This window comes from Corvus kubaryi, unplaced genomic scaffold (assembly GCF_017639235.1).
Source record: "Corvus kubaryi isolate FWS band 111438036 unplaced genomic scaffold, C.kubaryi_AGA036_p1.0 37391, whole genome shotgun sequence".
Lineage (NCBI taxonomy): Eukaryota > Metazoa > Chordata > Aves > Passeriformes > Corvidae > Corvus > Corvus kubaryi.
The window spans coordinates 1,519,387-1,541,536 of NW_024581130.1; the positions used below are offsets into that span (position 1 = coordinate 1,519,387).

A 22,150-nucleotide genomic window follows, 5' to 3' on the forward strand; every position below is an offset into this window, starting at 1 on the left:
AAGAGCCTTTTTACTATGAGAATTACTCAGAATGATCGTTTTGCTGAGCTGAGACCTTGGTTCCCACAGCGTGGCTGTGAACACTTTTACCAAAAAGCCCTCTTGAAGCAGCTGTGTTGTCACCCTTTTTAGCACTCATATTTGTTAAGGGAGTTAATGTTCGTTATTACCTTTGAGAAATGTAGCCAGTGCTTTTTACTGTAAAATGGATAAGAGTCCACCTTTCACATAGATCAGCTATCTGGTTTTGACAACCCTTGAGAGGCTAGATAATAAGATTATTCTGTAAATGCTTTGGCACGTATTTTGAAAATAACCTTACAGTAATCCCTTGCTTTTTGCCAAATCTATGCCCACTGGCCATGACAAAAGTTAATTGCTGATGAAACCATATCCCTTTTCAGGGACCAAGTGGAGCACAAAAATAGTGAGAGGGGCTGCTTATGCTCACCTCTCCTTTGCAAAGGTTTAGAGACAAGAAATAGCTCCATTTTCTGTAATTATTTCCTGGGATTTTATAAAAGTAGAGGCACTAAATCTAGGTAAGTAAAAGAAGTTACTTCTCACTGATTAGTGCTGGTTTTGGTCCATAGAGGAAAAGCTACATATGACAAACCAGACTTACAAGAAGTGGTGTGCTTTTTTTATTGTTCTAGAAAGGAGACATCATAGATATCATCTGCAAAACTCCCATGGGCATATGGACAGGCATGCTGAACAACAAAGTAGGAAATTTCAAGTTCATTTACGTGGATATTATCTTGGAAGAAGAAGCTGCACCCAGAAAGATAAACCCACACAGAAGAAGCAAAAGGACCAAGCCTAAAACATTGCAAGAGCTCCTGGAATGTGTCCACCTGCAGGTCAGCCAACGCATTTCCCAGCTCTACTTGAAACGTTCCCTTTCTGTGCGCTCGGGTTTGAATGTCATTTACAGGCAGGAGGAGAAAGGAAGGTTTCAGCAGTTTTGATGTCAGCAAAGCAAAGCAACCTCGTGTCTGTCTTTTATCTGATGTGAGTGGCTTATAGAACTGCATTTTACCTTATCATGTGGCTGAGCTAGGAGACTCCACTCAGAGGGACACTGGTGACTTGTCAGGTCAGCCTGACTGCATCCGTGTCCCTAAGCATAGGAGATGTGTGGCTCTGGCCACACTTCAGGGACAAGGCTGAAGTCTGACTCCAGTGTCAAAATTGAGAATTTGTGCTCTTAATTTCTTGTGATCTTTAGGGAGCAATAGTGTTTTTGCACTGTGCTCAGGTTGTGCCTTTCTCTCTCTCTGCAACCCTAGATCTTGACTGAGTGTCAAAGTGTAATGAGGTCATGATTTACAAGTAACATTTTTAATAAGGGTAATTGCTTTGCTGCTGATGCAAACATTCCTTTCCCTGGAGCATGCACAGAGGTTTGTACTGACTCGACACACAGCTCAAGGGGACCATGTGTGACACAGCAGGGCTAAGGGCTCCCTCAGCTTCTCCCCTTGCTTGTATCGAAGGGCTCCTCCTGTGCAAAGGGCAGAGCACTCCTTTCCTCAGAGGCCCTCCTGGGTTCAGCGTGGGAGACACTCATGGAGTGACCCACAAAAGTCCAGACACTCAGCAGATTAAATAATTTCTGATAGAGCTCTGCCCTGGTCCTGTTTGCTGCTGGACTGTGCTATGGAGTTCAGGCACAGATGCTGGCATGGCCAGGAGGACTCCCAGGCGTGTCTGCCTCTGTCCCCTCTTGCTCTCCATCTCTGCCAAAGGTGAGTCAATTGGACTGGAGAACGGAGCCCATTTCATCCTGGCCAGAAAGTAAAAGTGAAATTGTGCCTTTTCCTCCAGTAAACATAGTGCTTGTTTCCATGAGAGAATTTGCTTGTTTCTTTTTGTAGGAGTATGCATCAACCCTCTTGCTAAATGGCTATGAAACTCTAGAGGACTTAAAGGATCTACAGGAAAGCCACCTGATTGAATTAAATATTTCGAACCCAGATGACAGGGCAAGATTGTTATCAGCAATTGAAAATCTCCAGGACTGTGACAGTAAGTGTTTAAGCTTTGTTAAAAGTCATATGCACTAATATTTCAACCAAAACAGAGCTTATTTCAAACAGCTCCAGTAAAGAATTTTCTTTAATTTTTTACACAACATTCTGCAGATAATTACAAATTTTTTTCTCCCCTCACTTCATCCCACACTTAAATCCTTATCCAAATTAGCTTTTTTGGTAGGAAAGTGTTGTAAAAAAAAAAAAAATATATATACATATATATATATATATACACACTTGTAGCTGGTTTGCATTCTTCTCTCAAAATTAATCTAACTTGTGTTTCTGGTGAGCTTCCTAAAGCTGAACATACAGGATGTGTATATGCACGTATATTGATCACCATTTTGTTTTCTTTACTTGTTCCTTTCATGGGGAGTGGAAAAGCTAGGATACAGAACAGAAAAAAACATTTTCTCATGATATTTTAATGGTATTTCCAGTCTGACTTCGACTTTTAAATAATTGATGTCAATTCTGTAGAAACTACAGCTAAGCATCTACTTAATTAGACATTCGGCTAAAACAGGAGGTGTTTAGTCTTCATTAACATTTGTGCATACTCCCCCTATGCCGAGCAGTCATGTCATCAGATGTGTGCTTCCTGTTGAGAAGGATAGGAAAGAGAGAGAAGCAAAAACAATGTCTTCCTGAGATATTTTAATACCAATTTTTGTCAGGCATCCACTTATTATCTCCTCAGTATGTAGGCAGCTTTCAGGTTTTTTTGCTGAATGTTTGGGCCTTTTTTGGGCCCCATTTGTACATTCAGTTGTTCCTGTTCTTATTCAGCTTCCAGGGGAAGGTAGGGCTCTTGCAAACATGTTGGAGTGGCATTAGAAAGGTTTTCTTTGCCCTCCAGGTTCAGAAGTTCTTTCTGGTCTATAGCTTTGTGAGATGACAGGTTTGAAAAGAACTCTTGAAGGGCTGTCTACGTAGAAGCAGCGATTGAAAGAGTGAATCCAGAAAAAAAAGGGTTACATTTTGCAGGAGTTTTATTGCAGCGATCAACCTGGAAGTCTTCTGAAAATGTATATAGTGAGTATAGTGTGTTTTTTGTGGAAACCAGCCTTGCTGTGCTTTCTGCACCTTTTGTTGTGAATGTTGAAATATTTAAAACCAGAAATACAGAAAATAAAAATGCAAGATTGCACTTGTGCATGAGTGTGAAAGCCAGACTGGAACACAGTGGTTTCTAACAGACCACACGAGAGCCAAACTATTCTGTAGTGGTGAGAATATGGTTTGCTGTTTATATTTGCTGGGTAACAAAAAGCAGGGCAAGCAGCTTTCAGTACTGAACCTTTCTTCTGAAGGTGTCTTAACACTTAATATTCTACATACACCTGTGCAAGGACCAAACCTAACAAGGTCCTTACATGTCCCATACACTGAAAATGAATAAATTTACCTTTATTATCCAAATCAGGTTCTCCTTACATTGGCAGCATACGATTAAGTCACTTCTCCAGGCAAAACAGTGTCCCTGATGTTATCTGCATGGTAGTCTAATAGTTCAAAATCTTGTAACAGTTCTGGGAATAATAACATTAAATCTTATAAAGTGGTCCATGCTTCAAAATCAGTGATGGCACTGTAGCCTTATTTCAAGAGATGAAATGAATATTTGTTTCACATGCCCTTTAGATAGGTATAGCAAATCTTTCCAGTACTCAAATTCAATCAAATAATTTTCCCAGAATTTATGAATGCTCACAGTGACCAGAACCACAACATCTTTTTGTGTCATACCAGCTATAAGCATTCATTTAAGTCTAGCTGAGTTTTGTAAGACTCGTGTATACTTTAAGGTAAGCCATGAGTAAATACTGACCTAGTTTGATTCTTGAATCCTTGCCTTGTCTGGTTGCAAAAGGATCAGAGCATTTGTCACATGACTGGTAGGGGCAGAATTGAACAACCTGTTCTAGAAAGGAGGATACTAAAGACCAAAATGGATAGAAGCTATCTGTTAAGTTGTTATAACGAAAGACAGGGCGTCAAGATGATCTTGGGGATAAGCTCCACATGCGTCGTACGAATCATTTGACCTCTTTGTCCTTCTGTCAATCAGATTGGAAAATTGGGTTGAAAGAGCTGGGTGCTACTGTGAAAGTGAATTCTGCATCTGGACTGAACTTTCCTGGGTCAATATATTTTTTTTTTTCCTAAATGGGCAGGGCTCAGCCCAGCATAAATGATTTTTTAATTAAAATTGATTTTGTGCACTGCTTAGAAGTGAGCTGCATAATTACCCACAGCTACAAAGTAATCTGTTTACTGGCCAAGAGCATTCTAGATAGAATTTCAGCACTTTCTGGGTAAAAAGTTCACTTTCTTGCTTTATGAAAAAATAAGCTAAGGCCATAGACTGTATTTACTGTTCTAAGCCTGTCTTTCTCACAGAGCTTGGAAGACTTCCATGTCTCTGCAATCCATTCATGCTTCCATGAAGCACGTGTTTGATTAATGGATGGAGTGTCAAGTATGGCCCAGAGTTGAAATACAAGGGTTTCTGAGTTTTTGTGACTCTGCTATTATTCAGAACAGCCAAGTGTGCTGGAACACAGCCTCATTTTACTAGATCCTCCTATAAATGTAGTAAAACAAGATTTCATATTTCTTTCATATGAAATCTGATCTTGTGAGATGTCCAGAGGTTTTTACAGGGCTTTAAATTCATTTTTCATTTCTTGGCTTTTTCTTGATATTTATTGTATGTTATACTAAGTAATTTCTTCATAACACATAGTTGTGGTGTATAATTCATTTTGCAGAATAAACATTTATTGAGTTTTCAAACCAAAAGACCTGCAGCAGTAGTTTCCACATTATGTGCTGCCTACAACCATGCAAAATACAGGATTTCTGGCAGTGCCATTTTTTTAATCTTACATGTGATTTACAGTGAATGAATTTGAAAGAAAAAATTTTACCCATCTTATACCCTGAATTTAAAAAAGTAATTTTTATTTAGCAAATGCTACCACATAGTGTTTTTTAAGCAGAATTTTCCTTCCTAGTATTGCTCTATCTTCTTTCTAACTTTCCTGGGAGTCCAGGCCCAAATTCATCATCTTCAAGTACTTCATGCAGCAAGGCTACCCTAGAACTACAAGGACTTGTAAGCTCCTCATGACCTTTCCCCCCTTCTCAGGTATCTTTTTAGATTTTCTAGAAGTTGGTCAGACCTATATATTTGGGGCAAAATTCTTGGTTTCCATTAATTCATGTCTGTGAGAAAAAAAAAAAAAGGCTTTTTCATAAAGTATTTCTTAATAACTTTCCATTCTTCTCCCAGATGGCTTCCAGACAGGAGATGGATGTCTGTGCTTTTGTATGATGCTATTTTTAAAGTGAAGCAGTTGCTGGATGGTTAATGAATAAAGTAAAAAAAGAAGTTTGGAACTTCTTTTCTTGACCGCTTCCCAGGACACACGTTTTTGTGTGTGCAAAATAGGCTTGATTCCTTCTCACATAGATGATTTAAATCAAGAGGTTCATCCCTGAAGTCCAGTGGGTGACACTAGTCCGAAGCTATTCTGAACTAAAGAAAAATGAGACTTCATTGGATATGTGCATACAGTTCATTTTATGGAAAAAACCCCAAAAGGTGAATATGTGCAATTTGGGGGATAATATTTTATACTTATCTCCCCTAATCCATTTCCTTAGCTTACTTTTCATATTTAAGTGCAGATCATACTCTAAATTCCACTACTAATACCAGATAAGGTTTGTTCTTTATTTATCGTACGTGGACAGCAAGATAGGAGATAGATAAGGACTCGACTTTCAGTTCTCAGTCACATTCCTTATGTGAGAATCAGGCACGAAGAGTGTCATTTTACACTGGGCAGTCCCTTTCAATCCATGGGATCACACAGTATCGTGTCAAGGTCAAACAGTGCTCAAAGACAGTCTCCCTTTCTGTACTGTGGTACAACTCATTGGCCTGGACATAATACTGCCAGATTTCCCAAGGAAGCTCATCCTTGCATGAATATTAGTATTTTTCACCTTTTTTTCAGGCACATCTGTTTGTTTCCAGATTTTAGATAAAAAAAGAAGCTTCTCATTTCTGTTCTCACCGCAAGTTCTCACATCAGTTCAGTAACTTTTCCCCCCCACAAAAGCTATGCCACTGATTTCAGTGAATGCAGCATTTTAAGTTGCATGTCTGTAAATATCCACAAATATTTAGTCTTTTCAATGCCCAAAGCATTGCACAAACCACTTCAGGTTTCTCTGTGTCCTTTTCAAGAATTATTGCCCTTAAGTGGTTCAAAATGTTCCTTTCTGAGTTTGATGCTTTGTGAGTTCTCATCTCAGTTTCACACTTAGATGGTCTAACTGGTACAGGTGATACATGGCCTGTGAGGTCTGGCTTCATCCTTCAAGACTCACTTTGTTTAGTGGGGCCCAGCGACCAGGCAAGGAGCAGTGGCCATAAACTAAAATAGAAGAAGTTTCAGCTCACCTTGGAAGAACTTCTTTACACTGAGGGTGGCAGAGCAGTGGAGCAGCTGCCCAGGGAGGGCATGGAGTCTCCCTCTCTCATTCCAAAGCCATCTGGACACATTCCTGCATCACCTGCTTCAGGTGACTCTACCTTGGCAGGGGAGTTGGACCAGATGACCTCCAGAGGTCTGTTCCAACTAGCCTGTGGTTCTGTGATTTTGTGATTCTCTTTAGTTATTGAGAGGTTCTGCTCAGTACAGCACCGCTGCACCTCCCAGGAGGGCAGGCAAGTGACTCAGCCTAAAGCACGGTGCTCCTAGCCCAGTTCTTCTGGACAAAACTCACAAAGGCAAACTCTCAGAGGGCACACTCGTGAAGTTTGGTTTGCTCTTGGGTGACCTTCTTTTTGTCCAAGACAAGATCTAAGCCTCCTGCCATTCATCTGGTTTAAACTGACATAACCGCACAGGAGTCAGTGTGACCTCTGTGCATTCTTGAGTTGAATTCCCTTAAACCCAAGCTTAAAGTGCTTCCCTAATCAGGACTTTAACCTCATTAGAAAGGGGAAAGGTGCTGGTGAAGGAAAAAAGAAACCTATCCTTGCACGTGTTGTGCATATCTAAGTCACTGAATAACAAAAACTCATTTTAAAGGTCCAAATAGTGAGGAAGATAAGAGATGCATCACACACCTCTTACAAGGCTAAAGGCCTCACATTTTTTTCAGAAGTCTGAATATAATCCTACCATCTAAAGGAGTACTGGAATACATGTGTCAAAATGATGCATATCTTGGGCTCTTCTGGCCATATCATAGACAACAGTGACTGAGAGCCATTTATCTTATGTGAAACTGCTTTACAGTAGAAAAATGATAGGACTTCCATTTGTTGATAAGATAGTTATTTCTGATGATTCCGCAACATCTAACGGCAGTTCAATTTTATCAATTCCTGGTTTCTGTGCAGCGTAGCTTTCTTCTGGTGTCCAAAGATTAAGGCAGCAAACCTACCTTTCCTAATGTGGAACTTGAGCATGTATGTGTTAGAGAAAGGACTTACGTAGAACAGAAGAGCCAAAAGCTTAAAAAAAAAAAAAAGAGCAAAAGTTGCTTTGCTTTTCTCATGCAGCAATATCTAAAATTGCGTGCTATGTATATTTATAATACTCAGCATCCTGTTCAAGTGGTTTAGTAGTTACTGCATAATATTCAGGCTGCTTTAAAGAGAAAAAAAGGCACCAAAATTTGCTTTCAGTCTTTTCTTCATAAAAATGGAGGGGGAGGGGTGTTCTTCCAACTTTTTCTGCTTAGAATGAAAAATAGAAAATACAACATTTTTACTGTCTCAAACACCTGAATAGTTTCAGTTTTCAGTTTTTCATGTAAGAAAATTCAACTAGTTTTACAGGAAGTTTTACATATATCTATGTTTTCTAAATAGAAATTTCTTATTTTCCTAACTGACCTAAATTCAGATTCAAAAAAAAGAAATCTCAGTTCTAGTCTTGTCTGTGCATTTTCCCCTGAAACGCGCTAGGGAGACATTGATTAAAAAAAAATTTAGGATCTGTTGTTCATGTAGGAACTTCTCAGATTATCTAGACAACCAGTTACAAGGCACTAATACAGTGACTGAGACTGCATTTTCCTTTTAATCCACTGGTTACTTGGTCTTCTTTCCATTGTAAAACAAACAAAGTGGATGGAGGCTCCTCTCTGACCTTGAAAATGTAAACAGGATTAGCACTTTTTAGGTCAGTGCTTGCCAGGGCAGCAGATGATGCTGGAGCAGCAGATGAAAAGGCAGCAAGCGGCATTAGGCGGCTGAGGGGATTAGGGGGAGGCGGCAGAGCAGGAGGGCTCCCAGTGCTGCACAAGACCTGGTTCCCTTTGCCCTGGTGGGACGGTGCTGCTAAAGACACACTCAGGACAAGGCTTTACTGGGGCATCACTGTTATTTGTGCTGAACTACTTCTGTGCTGCCAGTAGCAGTGGGAATACCTTCACCAGTGTGATGCCTTTGTAATTCCTTCCTGACTTCAATCAGAAATCAATTGGACCCTACATGATCAAATATTTTCCCTGCAAAGAGAGAGATAACACTTGACATGACAAACTGTGTTCTGTAAAGTGAGAAGGAGATCAAACAGTTAGAGATATCAATTAAATTTGCTCCAACGTGTACTCTTCCACACAAGTGCAATTAACCATTAATTTATTTGGGAACAAGGTGGAACTGCTATTCCTTTGAAAATATTTAAAGTAATATTTTTTTATTATTCTTCTAAATACATCTGGTTATGCCTATACCCTCAGACTTTATTAAAAAATAATGAAGTTGAGGCTTTGGATTCTTTTTTTCAAATATCGCCTTAGTTTTTCAATTTATTTAGGCAATTGGAAGTTAGAAAATATTAAGCAGATTTAATCAGGCCAAACAAATGTACAAGACTTCCCTCAAGACCTCAAACTGTTTCTCAGTATATCAGAATGCTTTGTGAAATAAGTTTGTTGGTATCTCACACAATGAAAGAAGTCTAGAAGAAACTCTCCAGCTGTTCCATTTTGCTCTAAAAGAGTGAAATATTTCAGGTTTTCATTTCTAATTTATTCTTTCTTATTCAGTACAAGATTAAAAAATCAAATTTAAAATCTTTCCCATTTTACCAGATGTTATAATTCTCAAAAACTGAAACAAAAGTTGGCATGAATGTTCTTCGTGGAAATCTTAAAACTCGAGGAACTAAAATAGATTTAGATTTTGACACAGCACTAAATCCTTAATATCTTAGGACTTCCATTCTGCCTGAACTTGAATTGAGACAGTTTAAATATGACTAAAGATCCAAAGCTGACTGTTTAACCATGGAGTAACAAATCAAGTGAAAGAAGGGAACTTTCTTTGCAAAAGCAAAAAGGTACCATTTTTCTGAAGAGCTGAAAATCTGGAGCAAAACCATCTGTTTCCTCTGAGATGTGTTCCCTATACTTTGTTTGGAAAGCCAGACACAGTCTGAAGTAAAACTACAGCTACAGGAGGTTGATAACAGCACAAGAAAAGAAGTTGGAAAGGGAAAGATTTGTATTTTAAAGTTTATTTTCTTAAGAAATTTACTGTGAGTAAACATGTACTTCACAGCCAGAAAACAGGAAGAGGAAATTTTAAACCAGTACATATTAGAGTCACGATATACAGGTATGTCCTGTCTTGCTGAGCTTTTCTTGAGAGGTCTGTTGATACTATCACTGAGTTGCAGATTTTTGAATTTGAACAGATTAGTCGTACCATGGCTAAACAAGGACAAATTATGTGCAAGATAATTTACTTCTACTTAGTTTTGGAGCAGAGTTCAGAAACCATATAGCAGAAATTAGGCATCTTAGGTTCCTCTGAGGTCTCTGTGTTTTGGAAAATAACCTTCTGGATATCAAGCTAAGCTTAGGAAGTTTCCATCAGCCACCCACTCCTGCCGAAATGCTCAGTGCTTTAGAAAAGCTCGTTACCACATCTTGGTGCCAAGCACTTCTGAAGGCCAGCGCATTCTCTCTCCCTGCAGAGAGCACATGAGATGTTGGGGGTTGCATTCAAAAGACACAGATCTATAGTGCAGTGTGTTATAAACAAGGCACAGTGGGCTCCATGATTAATTCAGACAGCAGGCTCTGGGATATATGAGCGTGGGAGGTGGAAAGGTTCCGTCTCTGCTGTGGGCACGGTGACCACGCACGGTGACTGTTGCACCTGTGCGCAGCCTGAAGGACCTCAGCATAAAGGATCAGGCCAAAGCCTCCAGCATTCATCTCTGAGAAACACCTAGAAGGAAAAAGACCAACCTCAATGTCAACTCAGATGTTACACTCGTGTAATCATATTTTTAGTTCTCTCATGCTGAGGTTTCTGTTTCTGATGGACAAAAGATATTGATATAGTCATGTGTAGATTACCAGCTCTGTTTCCAAAGTTCTTCAAGATCAGTCATGCTGCTATCTCAACTCTTTCCCAAGGTACTTATTTTGGCAATTTTTTCTTTCTTTTTCTGTTCTTTCTAGTTGACCAGCAGCAGAAAAGTGAGGGTGGTGAGGAGACACAGAACTTAAGCCCTCACGAGAGCTTTGACAAATCACAGTTAAATGACTGTCCAAGAGATTCCGGCTGTTACATCTCATCAGAAAATTCAGATAATGGTAAAGAAGAAGCAGACCCAGAAGCCCTGTCTGACATGGTGCAGTCAGTAACAATCAGTGAGTCAAACTGATTTGGTCCTGCTGCTTTTCTGCAGATTTTCAGAAAAAACAATCACATTTGTCAGTATGGTGGCACAGAAGCAGGACACAAAATATTCTCAACACTGAAAATCTACTTCTGTCTGATTCATGATGCTCTAAACTGTTTAATATGTGGAGACTTGATAGCTCAATGTTAACTGATAATAAGAATTTTTCATGTCTTTCTTTTCAATGAATCCACAGGTATTTCCCTGAAAAAGTTTATACAAAAGTATTTATAAATATTTGTACAGCAAATGCATTTTCTATAATAATAAAGAATTTTTTTAGGTAGTGTTCATAATCTGGAGATGTTATTTCTGGAACTGTCCAAAATGTAAATATTGTACATATTTATTTTAAAAATATATGGATTAATCACACTGTCTCTATTTTCAGCTGTTTTGCTGATTTATATACAGAATGTATTTTCACTGCTATATCATCATAACAAAAAGGTGGATACAGTCACACCCGACTTTGAAAAGTACCAAGCCAGTTCTCTATAATATTGAAGCTGTTTCACACCACTTTTCTCCAAAACGAGCTCCAAAGTAGACTGTCATTTCCTGTACTTTTGCCTGGAAGCATGAGAGAACTGCAGGGTGAATCTGAATTCAGCTCTCTGTGTTCCTTATCTTGTGGATGAACAGAGCCAACCGAATGGCCTATGCAGTGGCAATTTTTTTTTATGGTTCTTTTCACACCTGTTCTCATTTGTCCCAAGCATTATACAGAGAATGCAACCTCAGAGAAAAAAAAAAAAATCAGGATCAATGCTAGGCTTTTATGATAACTTTTTGTGAAGATGTTGCCTTTTGTGTGTGGTGTGAAGTTTGTTAATAGAGTATTTGTTTGTATACAAAAACTTGGAAGCTAACATGGTTATTGTGCATGATTGTCTTTCATATGAGATTTTATTGTCTTTTCCCATTATATTTCACACTGGAATACACATTTTAACTGCCTATCTTCTTTTAGAGTACTTCCTTCAATAATAAACAAAATCATGTGTTTAAGCCGATTAAAAACTACTTGATTTTTAATGTGGTCATTACATTTCAAAGACTGCTCTCTTCTAAGACTAACACAGTAAATGGCAACTCCACTGAGCATTTTTAGCATGCATAATAATCTGTGTATCAAATCAATAGAGAGACTTTTTACTCACTCATTAGCCACACAATTTTTATAATTTAAGGCATTTTCCATTTATGTTAAAAAGTTTCCACATATTGCTGACAGCTTGAAAGAAAATCACCTTCAGAAGAGATGAAACACAGAAAGTTCCACCCCGAAAAGAGTATTTCTGAAGAAGCTATAAACAAATGGAAAGCTTTTCTCCCTTTTGTTTTCTTTTTCTTTTCCCCAGTGTGTTTTCTGTACTTTTCATGACTTCTCAAATGACTACTGCTGTCAGACTCTTAATGCACAGATCTGCTTTGAAGGCTGTAGTATAAACATTGCAATTTTAGAAAATTGCATTAGTAAGGTTTCAAAGATTTGGAGTAAATAAACGGTGTTTAGAAAAATAAACCAGAAAGGGAGCTACTATGATTTGTTTCTGGTTTTAATGTACTTTTCATACCAGCAACAAATGTCATCATATAGCAGCAATGACCCCATACTGCCAGGCATGGTGGGGATGCAGAACACTTGGTGGGATGAAGGATGTGAGAACTTGTTTCAAGCAGCTATATTTGTTTCTTAATGCTTTTCCAGCCAGTAGTGTGTCATGACATGCAGTACTGACGTTACTTAATATGACTTCTGAAGTAATGGATTTGGATTGGCTTCTATCATCTCCTCATTCAAGAGAAGGACTAAATGCAGCTTGAATTCCTCTGAGAGGGCCTTACCTTTTGGCCTTTGTGGCAGAGGCACTTAGTCTTCAGGTTCTACCTAGACATCTACAAAATGGCTGAACCTGTAAAAGTATGTTGAGGTGAGCTTAAATATAATTGTGACTGTCAAGAAGCAGCTAAGTCAGCTGGGTCAAGGACTAACAACCACAGAGACCAGAGCTGTACCATGATATAAATACTCTGAGAAATGTTAATTTGCAGAGGTTTGCAAATGAAAATAGGCCTCCCTAGCTAGTTGCAGTGAGACAGGCAAAGCTGAGCGAAATACCCAACAGGTGCTTTGTTTTACAGGAATTAAATTCTGCCTATTGGACTGATGTAAAGTTAAGCAGTTGGGAATGAAGGGCATGAGCTGTAACACCTCCAGTCTCTAATCAGTAGGGCTTTGTCCACAGGGCTTCTTATTTAGAAAAATATATCAACTGAAAGCTTGTTTGAGACTTTTGTAACTTCCTGCAAAGGCAGAGCAGATTAGATCTCAAACTGAGACACTTCCTCTCTGTTCTGAGAAAAAGAATGAGGAAATTTTGTGACACAGAGAAAAAAAGAAGTGTTTCCTACAAGAAGCAGACCCAACTTTCTTTCGTCTCTTGGTGGTCTCATCAATCACACTGATCATGGATTAAACTGTTAGTAAAAGCAGAAGCATTTCTCCAACTGGTTTAAGTGCTGGGTAGTCTGAATAAAAGAATATTCTAGGAACTCTTGGAAAAAGTCTGGTGGAGATCTGAGTGACTTTTGAGTAATCTTTAAAATTTCCCTGAGATAGGGAAGAGAGGAAAGCAGTAGAGGTTTTGTTCTTCTCTGTCACTTGCTCAAGAGTGTCATGTGCCTTTTCATTTTTATCAACCTTCTTCTACAATTAAGGAGGACTAAAACATTGGTGAATCTCTTATTTGGAGCCTGTTCCCTGCAGTTACAAAGAGGTGCAAAACCAGTCAGTAACAGCAGAGGCAAAGCTAAGGAGGGCAGCCCTTCTAGCCTTTAGGCAGTGGGGATTTCCTGGCTGCACAGGGCTGCAGTGCAGGTGCAGCAGACTCCCCCAGGGCTGACACGTGTGCTGCTGCTGCCCACAGCAGAAAGCCACAACTCAGAAAGACTTTGGTGGCCCGCCCCCCCCCCCCCAAAAAAAAAAAAAAAAAAAATTCAGGTGGCGGCAGGCCCCTTCCTCCCAAAGCAAAACCATTTCTGGTCAAAGTTAGCAGTGTTTAACAGTGCTGCCCCATGCTCAGCCCCATTTGACTGCCATCCATAGCTGGCATCACGTTAAAGGAGGGCTGCTCTACCATCAAAGAAGGGAGCTGAGTGCCAGGCCACAGCCCTATGATCCATGTGGATGAGCCTGCAGATCCCGGGAGACAGTGTCCTGCTCTCCAGAGTTTGTAACAACACTTCTAAAAGTCAGAGTGCATAAATGCAGCATGTAGGGGATACCAACAAGGAGAGGTTTGCTTTCATTTTGCTGAGGTGCCTGTGAGCACAGGCAGCACAAGGCAGAACATGGACAGTTCTGTGGAAATTCTGGAGAAGATTCATCTCGGAGGGACTCAACCAACTACAGGCCGCCAGCTGGACTTTGCAGCACTCACACAACCCTGAGCCCAGCAGTCCACCCAATTTTCTACCCACCTTACCACTCAGTTTTCCATCCCACACTTCACCAATTCTTCCACTGAGTGTCTGGTCTGTGATGTGAGGAAGCCCACAGCTCACCTGCTGTGATATAAAGGACGCCTTTATACCGTAGCACTTTCTCCCACGCAGTGGCAATTGAAATAATTTCTGGCATTGTCATGGAGCTGCATCACACTGGTAGACCCATTTGTAAAGAAGGCTGGTGCAGAGATAACAAGGCAATATTGAAAGAAAAAAAGGATAGAAGGGTGCTGTGAAACAGACAGGCACGTTTCTAGATGTCACTGTGTTCACAGGATGAGTACAACCTGCCCCTTGCCTGGAAATCAGCTTTTCCATCAAGTCCAGGTCAGTACAGTTCTTTCTGCCCACACAAACATGCACAGATCCATGGTCAACAGGTAAAGGAAGACATGCCACAGACTGACCCAGTGCCTTGGGTCACAATGGCAGCTTGGTATCTGTCCTAAAACAGCTTTGATGGCAGTTGTGCAACTGAGTCACAGTGTTACAGATGCCTGAGCCTTTTGTTATGTCAGAGAGAAATGGTCTCAACGTGTCTAGTAACAGCATGGCAAACACTCTGCCTCTTTTTCACAGCTCAGAGACGAGGATTTGGGCTATGTTAGCCTCTGAAGAGATTATTTGCATCATGCTCTGATGTGTGCTGGCTGTGTATGTTGTAGGACTGCTTTGTGCAGTGACACTCCTTGTGCGGCTCCAGGAATAGGTGACGTAGGATGGTACAAGTACTTCCTTGGGTTTAAGAGTTCCTGCCATGAGATGTTCATTTGTGTCCCTGATCCTCAGTTCCTGGTAGGCAATGAGCAGATTTTTGCCTACGACTGAGGAGAATGTGGAAGAGGCTATAATATGGCTGTATGGAGCATTCAGTTTGTATGTCCCCAGTATCACCTGATGAACCCATCAGCCTGCAGCTCCTCATCTGCCTCTGTTGTCCTGAGGATCCACCACAGGACTGGCACAGGCTGGAATCCTTGCTGGAGGCACAGGCTGGAATTCTTCCTGCAGGCTGACAACCCTTAAACTAAACCTAGCTCTGGTGTTCCCAGCACAGGAAGGACCAGTTGGAGCCAGTCCAGAGGAGGCCATCAAGATGATCAGAGGGATGGAGCAGCTTCCCCGTGAGGAAAGACTGAGAGAATTTTCAGCCTAGAGAAGAGAAGGCTCTGGGGTGACCTGATTGTGGCCTTTCAGTACCCGAAGGGAGCCCACAGGAAAAGATGGAGAGAGACAATTTACAAGGGCCTGGAGTGACAGGACAAGGGTGAATGGCTTCAAACTGACAGAGAGTAGGTTCAGATTAGATTAGGAAAAAAATTATTTGCTGTGAGGGTGGTGAGGCATTGGAACAGGTTGCCCTGAGAAGTTGTAGATGCCCCATCCCTGGAAGTGTTCAAGGTGAGGTTGGATGGAGCTCTGAGCAACCTGTTCCTCTGAAAGGTGTCCCTGTCCATGATTGGAGGTTGGAACAGATGATCTGTAAGGTTCCTTTCAACCCAAAGTATTCTATGATTCTGTGATTACCTGATCATAGAAGAAGGGCTGGTTTGTTCACTGCAAGACCAACAGAAGGTGTCAAACCTTCTATTTTCTCCTGTCTAGGAAAGGCCAACAAACGCCACTACAAACACATGGGCAAAAGGGACTGGAAAACTAACAAATTCAGGGAAACACAGCTGTTGAATCTACAGAGTTTCATCATGTATGCATAAAAAATAGTCATTTCAATGAACATGAATTATGTATTCAGGGAAGTATGTATTCTCTAGAAGGAGGACACAGGTGGGAGGACATCTATGACAGGCTTGGAGGGTCTGAGATGGTCATTTTACTTTTTGTGGCTAGGCAGAATTAGGTCTGAAACACACAGAAATCTCTGCAAGGTATGAGAACTGTCTGCTGACAGCAAGAGCGCAGAAAATCTGCCTGTTCCAAGAAGTCGTACACAAATGAGGGAAAAGAGGGCTGGAGGGCAAGTGGTATTCCTTAACAGTTCACATACCTTGGCTGCTTAATTTAAGCCTGGCCAGTGTCCCACAATGTGTGTGTTCCCTGGGCAGAGCACACATGTCCTCAGCTCCTAAGGTCCTTTCCCCATGCCAATCCAGAATACTTCCCTCTCTTCCTCAGTCATGGTTTCTGGAGGAGCTCTCGTGCTGTGTGCCATACACAGGTTTTTAGGGTGGAACATCAAAGGTGTTGTAAAATTCAGCATTAGGACATGGAGACAGGTCAGCACTGTGCAGGACCATCAGGTAATTTTGACAGATTGTGGCCAAGCTGGTTGACATCCTTTGGTTACCAGCCATGTCATGACTGAGGGTGGGGGGGAGGGCACGGGAAGGCTTCAGCCTGAATCCTTCCCAAGCTTCAGCTTTCCTGCAAAGGAACCAAACTGTGAATTGTAGCTACCCTGAATGCAAACAAACATACAAGTGTTGAGGGTTATTCAATGACTTGGCGTGGAGTTTGAATACAGTGTATACTCTGCCACCAGGACAGACAGCCTGTGCTGCTTCTATTCCCAGTTTCTGAAGCACCTCATCTGGATACTACTGGCCTGCTTTGCTCTGATGCCCAGTACCCAGTGCAGCTCTCAGTGACTGCTCCTGCAGCTGGTTAGCTCAGCCAAAGCTGAAAATCAGGCCCCAGCCTTTTGCCACTTATCTTTGAAAAGAAACAAGGTCTTTGTGCCTGTGGTGCACACTGTATCACAAATCTCTCTAAAATGTTTACCATCATATTTGAGAGCAGTCCCTTGCTGCCTATCAAATAAATATCCTCCAGGGAAGGCACTTCTCAAAACACTATTGGCAATAACCTTAGACTTTAGAGAGTGCAAATGTAAAAGAAGTGGAAATAGAAAGCCACTCGTGGGGAAAAAAAACACTTTAGAGAAAAATGAATACAGCAAAACTGAAACTTGCACTCTTTTAAAGAAATCTCTGTATATTACTTAACTACTTTGCCTCCTAAGTTTGTTCTCATCTCCAACATAAGAGGTGAATGACTATTATTATTTACACCAACATATTAAAATAAAATGTAACTTACTCAAGAACAGTTATTTCTCTTTAAATGTCTCTGTGGTAAAAATATACAGCAAATACTTCCTTATTCATGTTCTGAGCTACATGGCTATTTAAAGAGAGCGCTGAAGTATCAGAAGGAGCTAAAAGATCACAACAGCTAACTAATAGCTGAGCACCACTCAGTTGTATGTACATGCCTGCAGGACATCTACCTGCCTTTGTTCTGCTTTATTTTTCCGACAAAATGTAATAGCAATCTTTGCTTATTTTAGCTTGGTTAAGAAAAATGTGCTTTGTGACCTAGAAAAGGCTTTGGAGGGGTTGCTTTTTCATTTTGCTTTCAGAGTGGAGAGAAAGCCATCATCAGTGGAAGGGGCTGTGTTACCAGTGACTTTGTCAGCTAGTTTCATTAGAGGAAAAAAAAAGGGAAAATTGACTGGTTTGGACTGAATTTGTAGATATATTTAACAAGTAGTTAAGGTATCAGAACCATTGTATGTTGTCAAAAGCATGAAGACTGTAGCTAGATGGGTCAGCCCTACAGTTGTTTAGTGAGGTCTGTGAAAGGAAAACGATGGCTGAGTGTCCAGCAGAACAGGAGCTGTGCATGAGCATATGCAAACCAGTCACCTACAGCTCTTGAATAAATTCAGTCTCTCCAACACTGTAATTTTGTTGTTTACTCTGGCAAAAGACCTAAATCTTGCCCTACTGGCAGAGAAATTAGACATTATTTGACATAAATAAACAAATTTGTGTGAGACATGATTCAACAATCTAAGATCCTAGATAAGAGGTTTAGGTACATACTGTACATTACTTCATAGTTTCAAAATTGAATACAGGGGATCATTTAATTAAAACTTATTCAACTGAAAATCCTATTTATCTGAAACAAATGTTTGTCCTATCTATAATATCAACAAACTATTCACATGAGCAACTAGCAATAAACAACAGAAAGATGCACAATGAATGTCAATTAACACAATTTGCTATCAAATAAACTTGCAGTTTATGTATACAGCTTTAGCACTGTCCTGTGTATCCATTATAAAGGTCAATTAACCTCAATTGCAGCTAGTCAGCTTGTTCTAAAACAAAATCAACGTAAGATACCTTTCATTTTCTTTTAAATCAGCATCTCAGCAATTTGGTTGCCTGGCACCAAAGAACTTCTAAATTGCTAAAAGTCTTTGCTAAAAGTTTTATGTTAGGAAATGTCAAAAAAAAAAAAAAAAGAGCAAGAGATTGGCTGAAATTGTCAAGGTATCACAGTGTGGCTGCATAAGGCTTTTAAAAATATTCATTATTCAGCACATAATCATGGATTCAGAACAACAAAGAGCTTTGGTGTGTGTGTGCCTCAAAGGATGAAAATCTTCCTAAGTAAAGCTTTCGATGCATACACTAATCCAAGACTACACTAACAAATCTCTTGAAATGGAAATCCTTGCTGAAAATGGCCTGTGTGCTTTAAACACTATCAAAGGGGTTTGTTTCCTTCCTCTCCCCTTTGGCAGCAGAATGTCAGCATTTATGGTAAAAGTCAATCAGGTGCTCACTTGTTCTGCTTAATCAGGAAGAAGTGGTACCCCGTGAGCACTGGGAGCTCTCATCTGGAATTGCACAAGCATCACTAACTCAAAAGGCCATCAATGTTGTAGAAAGCAAAGGCAAGTGGTTAGAAGTCTGACATACTGGTCTGTGAGAGAGGCATTAAATATTATAAATCACACTTGAAAATACAGGTGAATCCCTCAACTTAGAGAAATGCTGGTTTTCTCAGAAGTTAATCCTTACATTGTTAATAAAAATTAAAGGAAAAAAAAAAGCAAACAAACCAGAAAAGAAACACACACAAAAATAAACCCCAAAACCAAACCAAACCAAAACCCAAAAAACCAATATGGATTATTGATCACTTTGCAGGACATTCTCCAGTGGCCATTCCAGCCACCAGCCATTGAGTTAGGCTTCTATCCAAGCTGTCAGTGTTTGAGAGGCCGTTTAACTCAGTTCTTAAAGAATAATGGGCAAGGCGGTGGCTGACATGATGAATCACAATTCTGGCCCTGCCAGATGCTTCTACAGCCTTTTTGAAGCTGATGATAGTTACAAAATGACTACAGTGGTGTCTTCTCTCTTTAGAAGGAAATCATAGGAGACTGTACAAAGACCTAAGGCGGAAAAAGATTGCTTTCTCGGCGCGTACAAACACACCTTCCTTCTCAGAAGGTTAACGGGCTCTGTGCTTTCTCTGTCCTTTATGAACTTTGCCTTTGCTGTAGGCAGACAGTGTTCAGTGCTACAGAGAAATTTTTCCAGTGCTACTGCTACTGAGGCTCACAGAATATTAAAAAAACCCCAAAAAACCAACCAAACAAAAAAAACCAAAAAACAGCCAGAACTTTAGAACATAATTATACCAGACATAAACCTGTGGGAAAAGGCTTTGTTTTCTGGGTAAAATTCACCTGTGTCCCTAAGGCTTATGAAATACTTGCCTACAATTGTAGTCTGAAAACTGCAGACTCTTAACTACATTACAGTATCCTGACTCACGGCTTCATCCTACTTGAGTGCTTAATTCTTCCTAAAGGTGATTTTTACTTAACACTTCATTGTTACACCAAACATCAAAAATGCATTACACTGTTTCACTCATCAGGATTACAGCAGTAAAAAGAACAACTAGCATTCATAAAAAAGTAAGAGTCACTTCCCTGGCTGATGGGTGCGTGCTTTCAAAGCTCAGCTACAAACATGAACACAGTTCGTGACTACAGATGCAGCAAGAAGTTTTCATTTTTTCACATTGCTAAAAGAAGACCTCCTAAAAACAAGTCATTGTCTGAATCTTAGCACTGTGGTTTCAGCATGAGATGGAGTGAAAAGAGATGCTTGGCTTGTCTAGCTAATGATGAATGGGTGATCTGTACAGACCTGGCAGAAATCTTCAGATAATCCTTAAGTTTCATGCAAAAAGAGGAAATTTTCAGTTATTGATCCAGGATATGTGGGGATGCTGCAGTTTCTTCAACTCAAAAAAAATCCTGTTTACTATGATTTTTCTCTAGCTGAAAAACTTTTCAATCGAACAGTTCTGCACCCTCGTAGGGACTTGCTAGAGGAAAGCATGCCTCATAAATCATGGGGCTTGGTCTGGGTAACATTGTAAGAAAAAGACCACCTGAGTCAGCCAGCTTGGTGTAAGGTAATACCTCCTAAAAGGCATCCTGAACATCATCAGGGTCTTGTGAAACAACATTTTGATTAGCTAAGTGAGAATGAATCACAAGTATTGGCATACAGCTATGCTATCATTTTATTCAAAGAATGATCAATTGGTGGCAGAGTGATGAAACATTAAACAGACAGATCAATTCAAGACATTATATTCTTACAAGTCTCCCAGCTCCTCTACTCAAGATCTGATAGTTTCCACAAGACTTATCAGACAGGGATGATAATTACAAAGATATGGTAATTGAGGGCATTATATCAAGCGTGTGAGCTGGATCTGCTGTCACAGCAAGAACTTTTTCCCTGAGAACTGGCAGAGAAAGATTTTCTTCCCCTGTGACTGGCACAGCAGGATCCTCATCCAGCCACTGGCACAGTAACAGGTTCCACTTTAAATCTATCCTATCTACACCCTGTTGAAGTAATTCAGTTAATTGTGTGCATCAGTCTTGGGAGAAATCTTTCATACTGCTAGTTATGTCCTTGGATGAGTAGGGGAGCAATCAAACACTGAGGGGGCACTGCTGCCTGCTAGACCTAGAGCCACTGCCTCAGAGCCAAGAGTCCACTTAAGCACCAAGGAACCAAGCAGCCCAGAAGACCAACTAAGCTTTTAAATGCTATAAATTACTCAAGAAGGGACATGCTGTAAGCATAAATGTTCACCGTGGTGCACAGCATGGGGGAAAAGCTAGCCAGAGTATGACTTGGCAATTTAGAGAATTTGATGCTAATGTTGGTTTATTAAATTTCTTTTCTTAGCTTTAGGGGAAAAAAAAAGAAAATAAAAAGTAAAAGGAAAGAAAGACTAAGTAAAACCAAAAGAATTGCAATAAAGGCCAGACAAAACATTCACCCTGACAGCTGAGACACAGTTCTTCTCCAGACTGTGCCAATATTGACTTCCACATAAAGTCCTATTTTTTTATAGAAGAGGTTAACCTTCCACAATTTACTTACTCATGAAATATAAGGTGAACAGAGACACTAATGCAAATGATCCAGTATATTAAAAAATGCATTGAGCCAGGAAACATTCAAAGTTCTGTTATAAATTATCTTTTAAGGTCTGGAATAGTAGACATAGTGGCTGTGCCAAGCCCTATTAACTGGAATAGATGGATTTAGAAGGAATCCTCTTTTAGGGCTGGTCTCTAAAAGATATGGGGGCTTTCTGTCCCACTCATCCTTCAAAGATTATTTTTAAAAAGGGTTATAGATAGCCCATCATGTTGTTAGGAGCTGAGTAGCAAAGTATATATGCGCAACTATAAGTATATATTTCAAAGGAGCAAGGTATAATAACAACTGTTTGATCCCTTCTCATCCTATCCCATAAAAGTTGTCACTATCATTTACAAGGATGGGGGAGAAAGAGGCTGAGTTGGCTTGGTCAGCTTTTGACACGAACTGCAAATGATAGGTTGTGCTGTTCTCCTTCCCCTACTGCCCTCAGACTGCAGTCAGAGCAGTACCCAAATATTGCTGCCTGTTCCAAGCTTCCCTTCCCCCTCCCCAAGACAAGCCAGACCTTGCCTGTGCCATGTGTTCTGAACTCCTTTGTTCCAAGCGCGGGCAAAAC

The 22,150-nt window shown here is 40.3% G+C and overlaps 1 protein-coding gene and 1 long non-coding RNA gene across 4 annotated transcripts in view; one reads left to right on the top strand and one right to left on the bottom strand.

Annotated features, from left to right (window-relative positions):
• The window catches only part of LOC121669290 (SAM domain-containing protein SAMSN-1-like), an 82,610-nt gene extending 70,810 nt beyond the window's left edge, over window positions 1-11,800 (top strand). For all 3 annotated transcript variants that reach the window (XM_042038030.1, XM_042038031.1, XM_042038032.1), the window contains 3 exons: window positions 657-863; window positions 1,881-2,031; window positions 10,551-11,800. In XM_042038030.1, coding sequence (XP_041893964.1) covers window positions 657-863; window positions 1,881-2,031; window positions 10,551-10,756 — 564 coding nt within the window. In that variant the 3' untranslated portion in view covers window positions 10,757-11,800. The remainder of the gene's footprint in view (window positions 1-656; window positions 864-1,880; window positions 2,032-10,550) is intronic.
• Window positions 9,576-22,150, bottom strand: part of LOC121669291 — a 30,806-nt gene continuing 18,231 nt past the window's right edge. The window contains exon 2 of the long non-coding RNA XR_006017695.1: window positions 9,576-10,314. This is a non-coding gene — a long non-coding RNA (uncharacterized LOC121669291). The remainder of the gene's footprint in view (window positions 10,315-22,150) is intronic.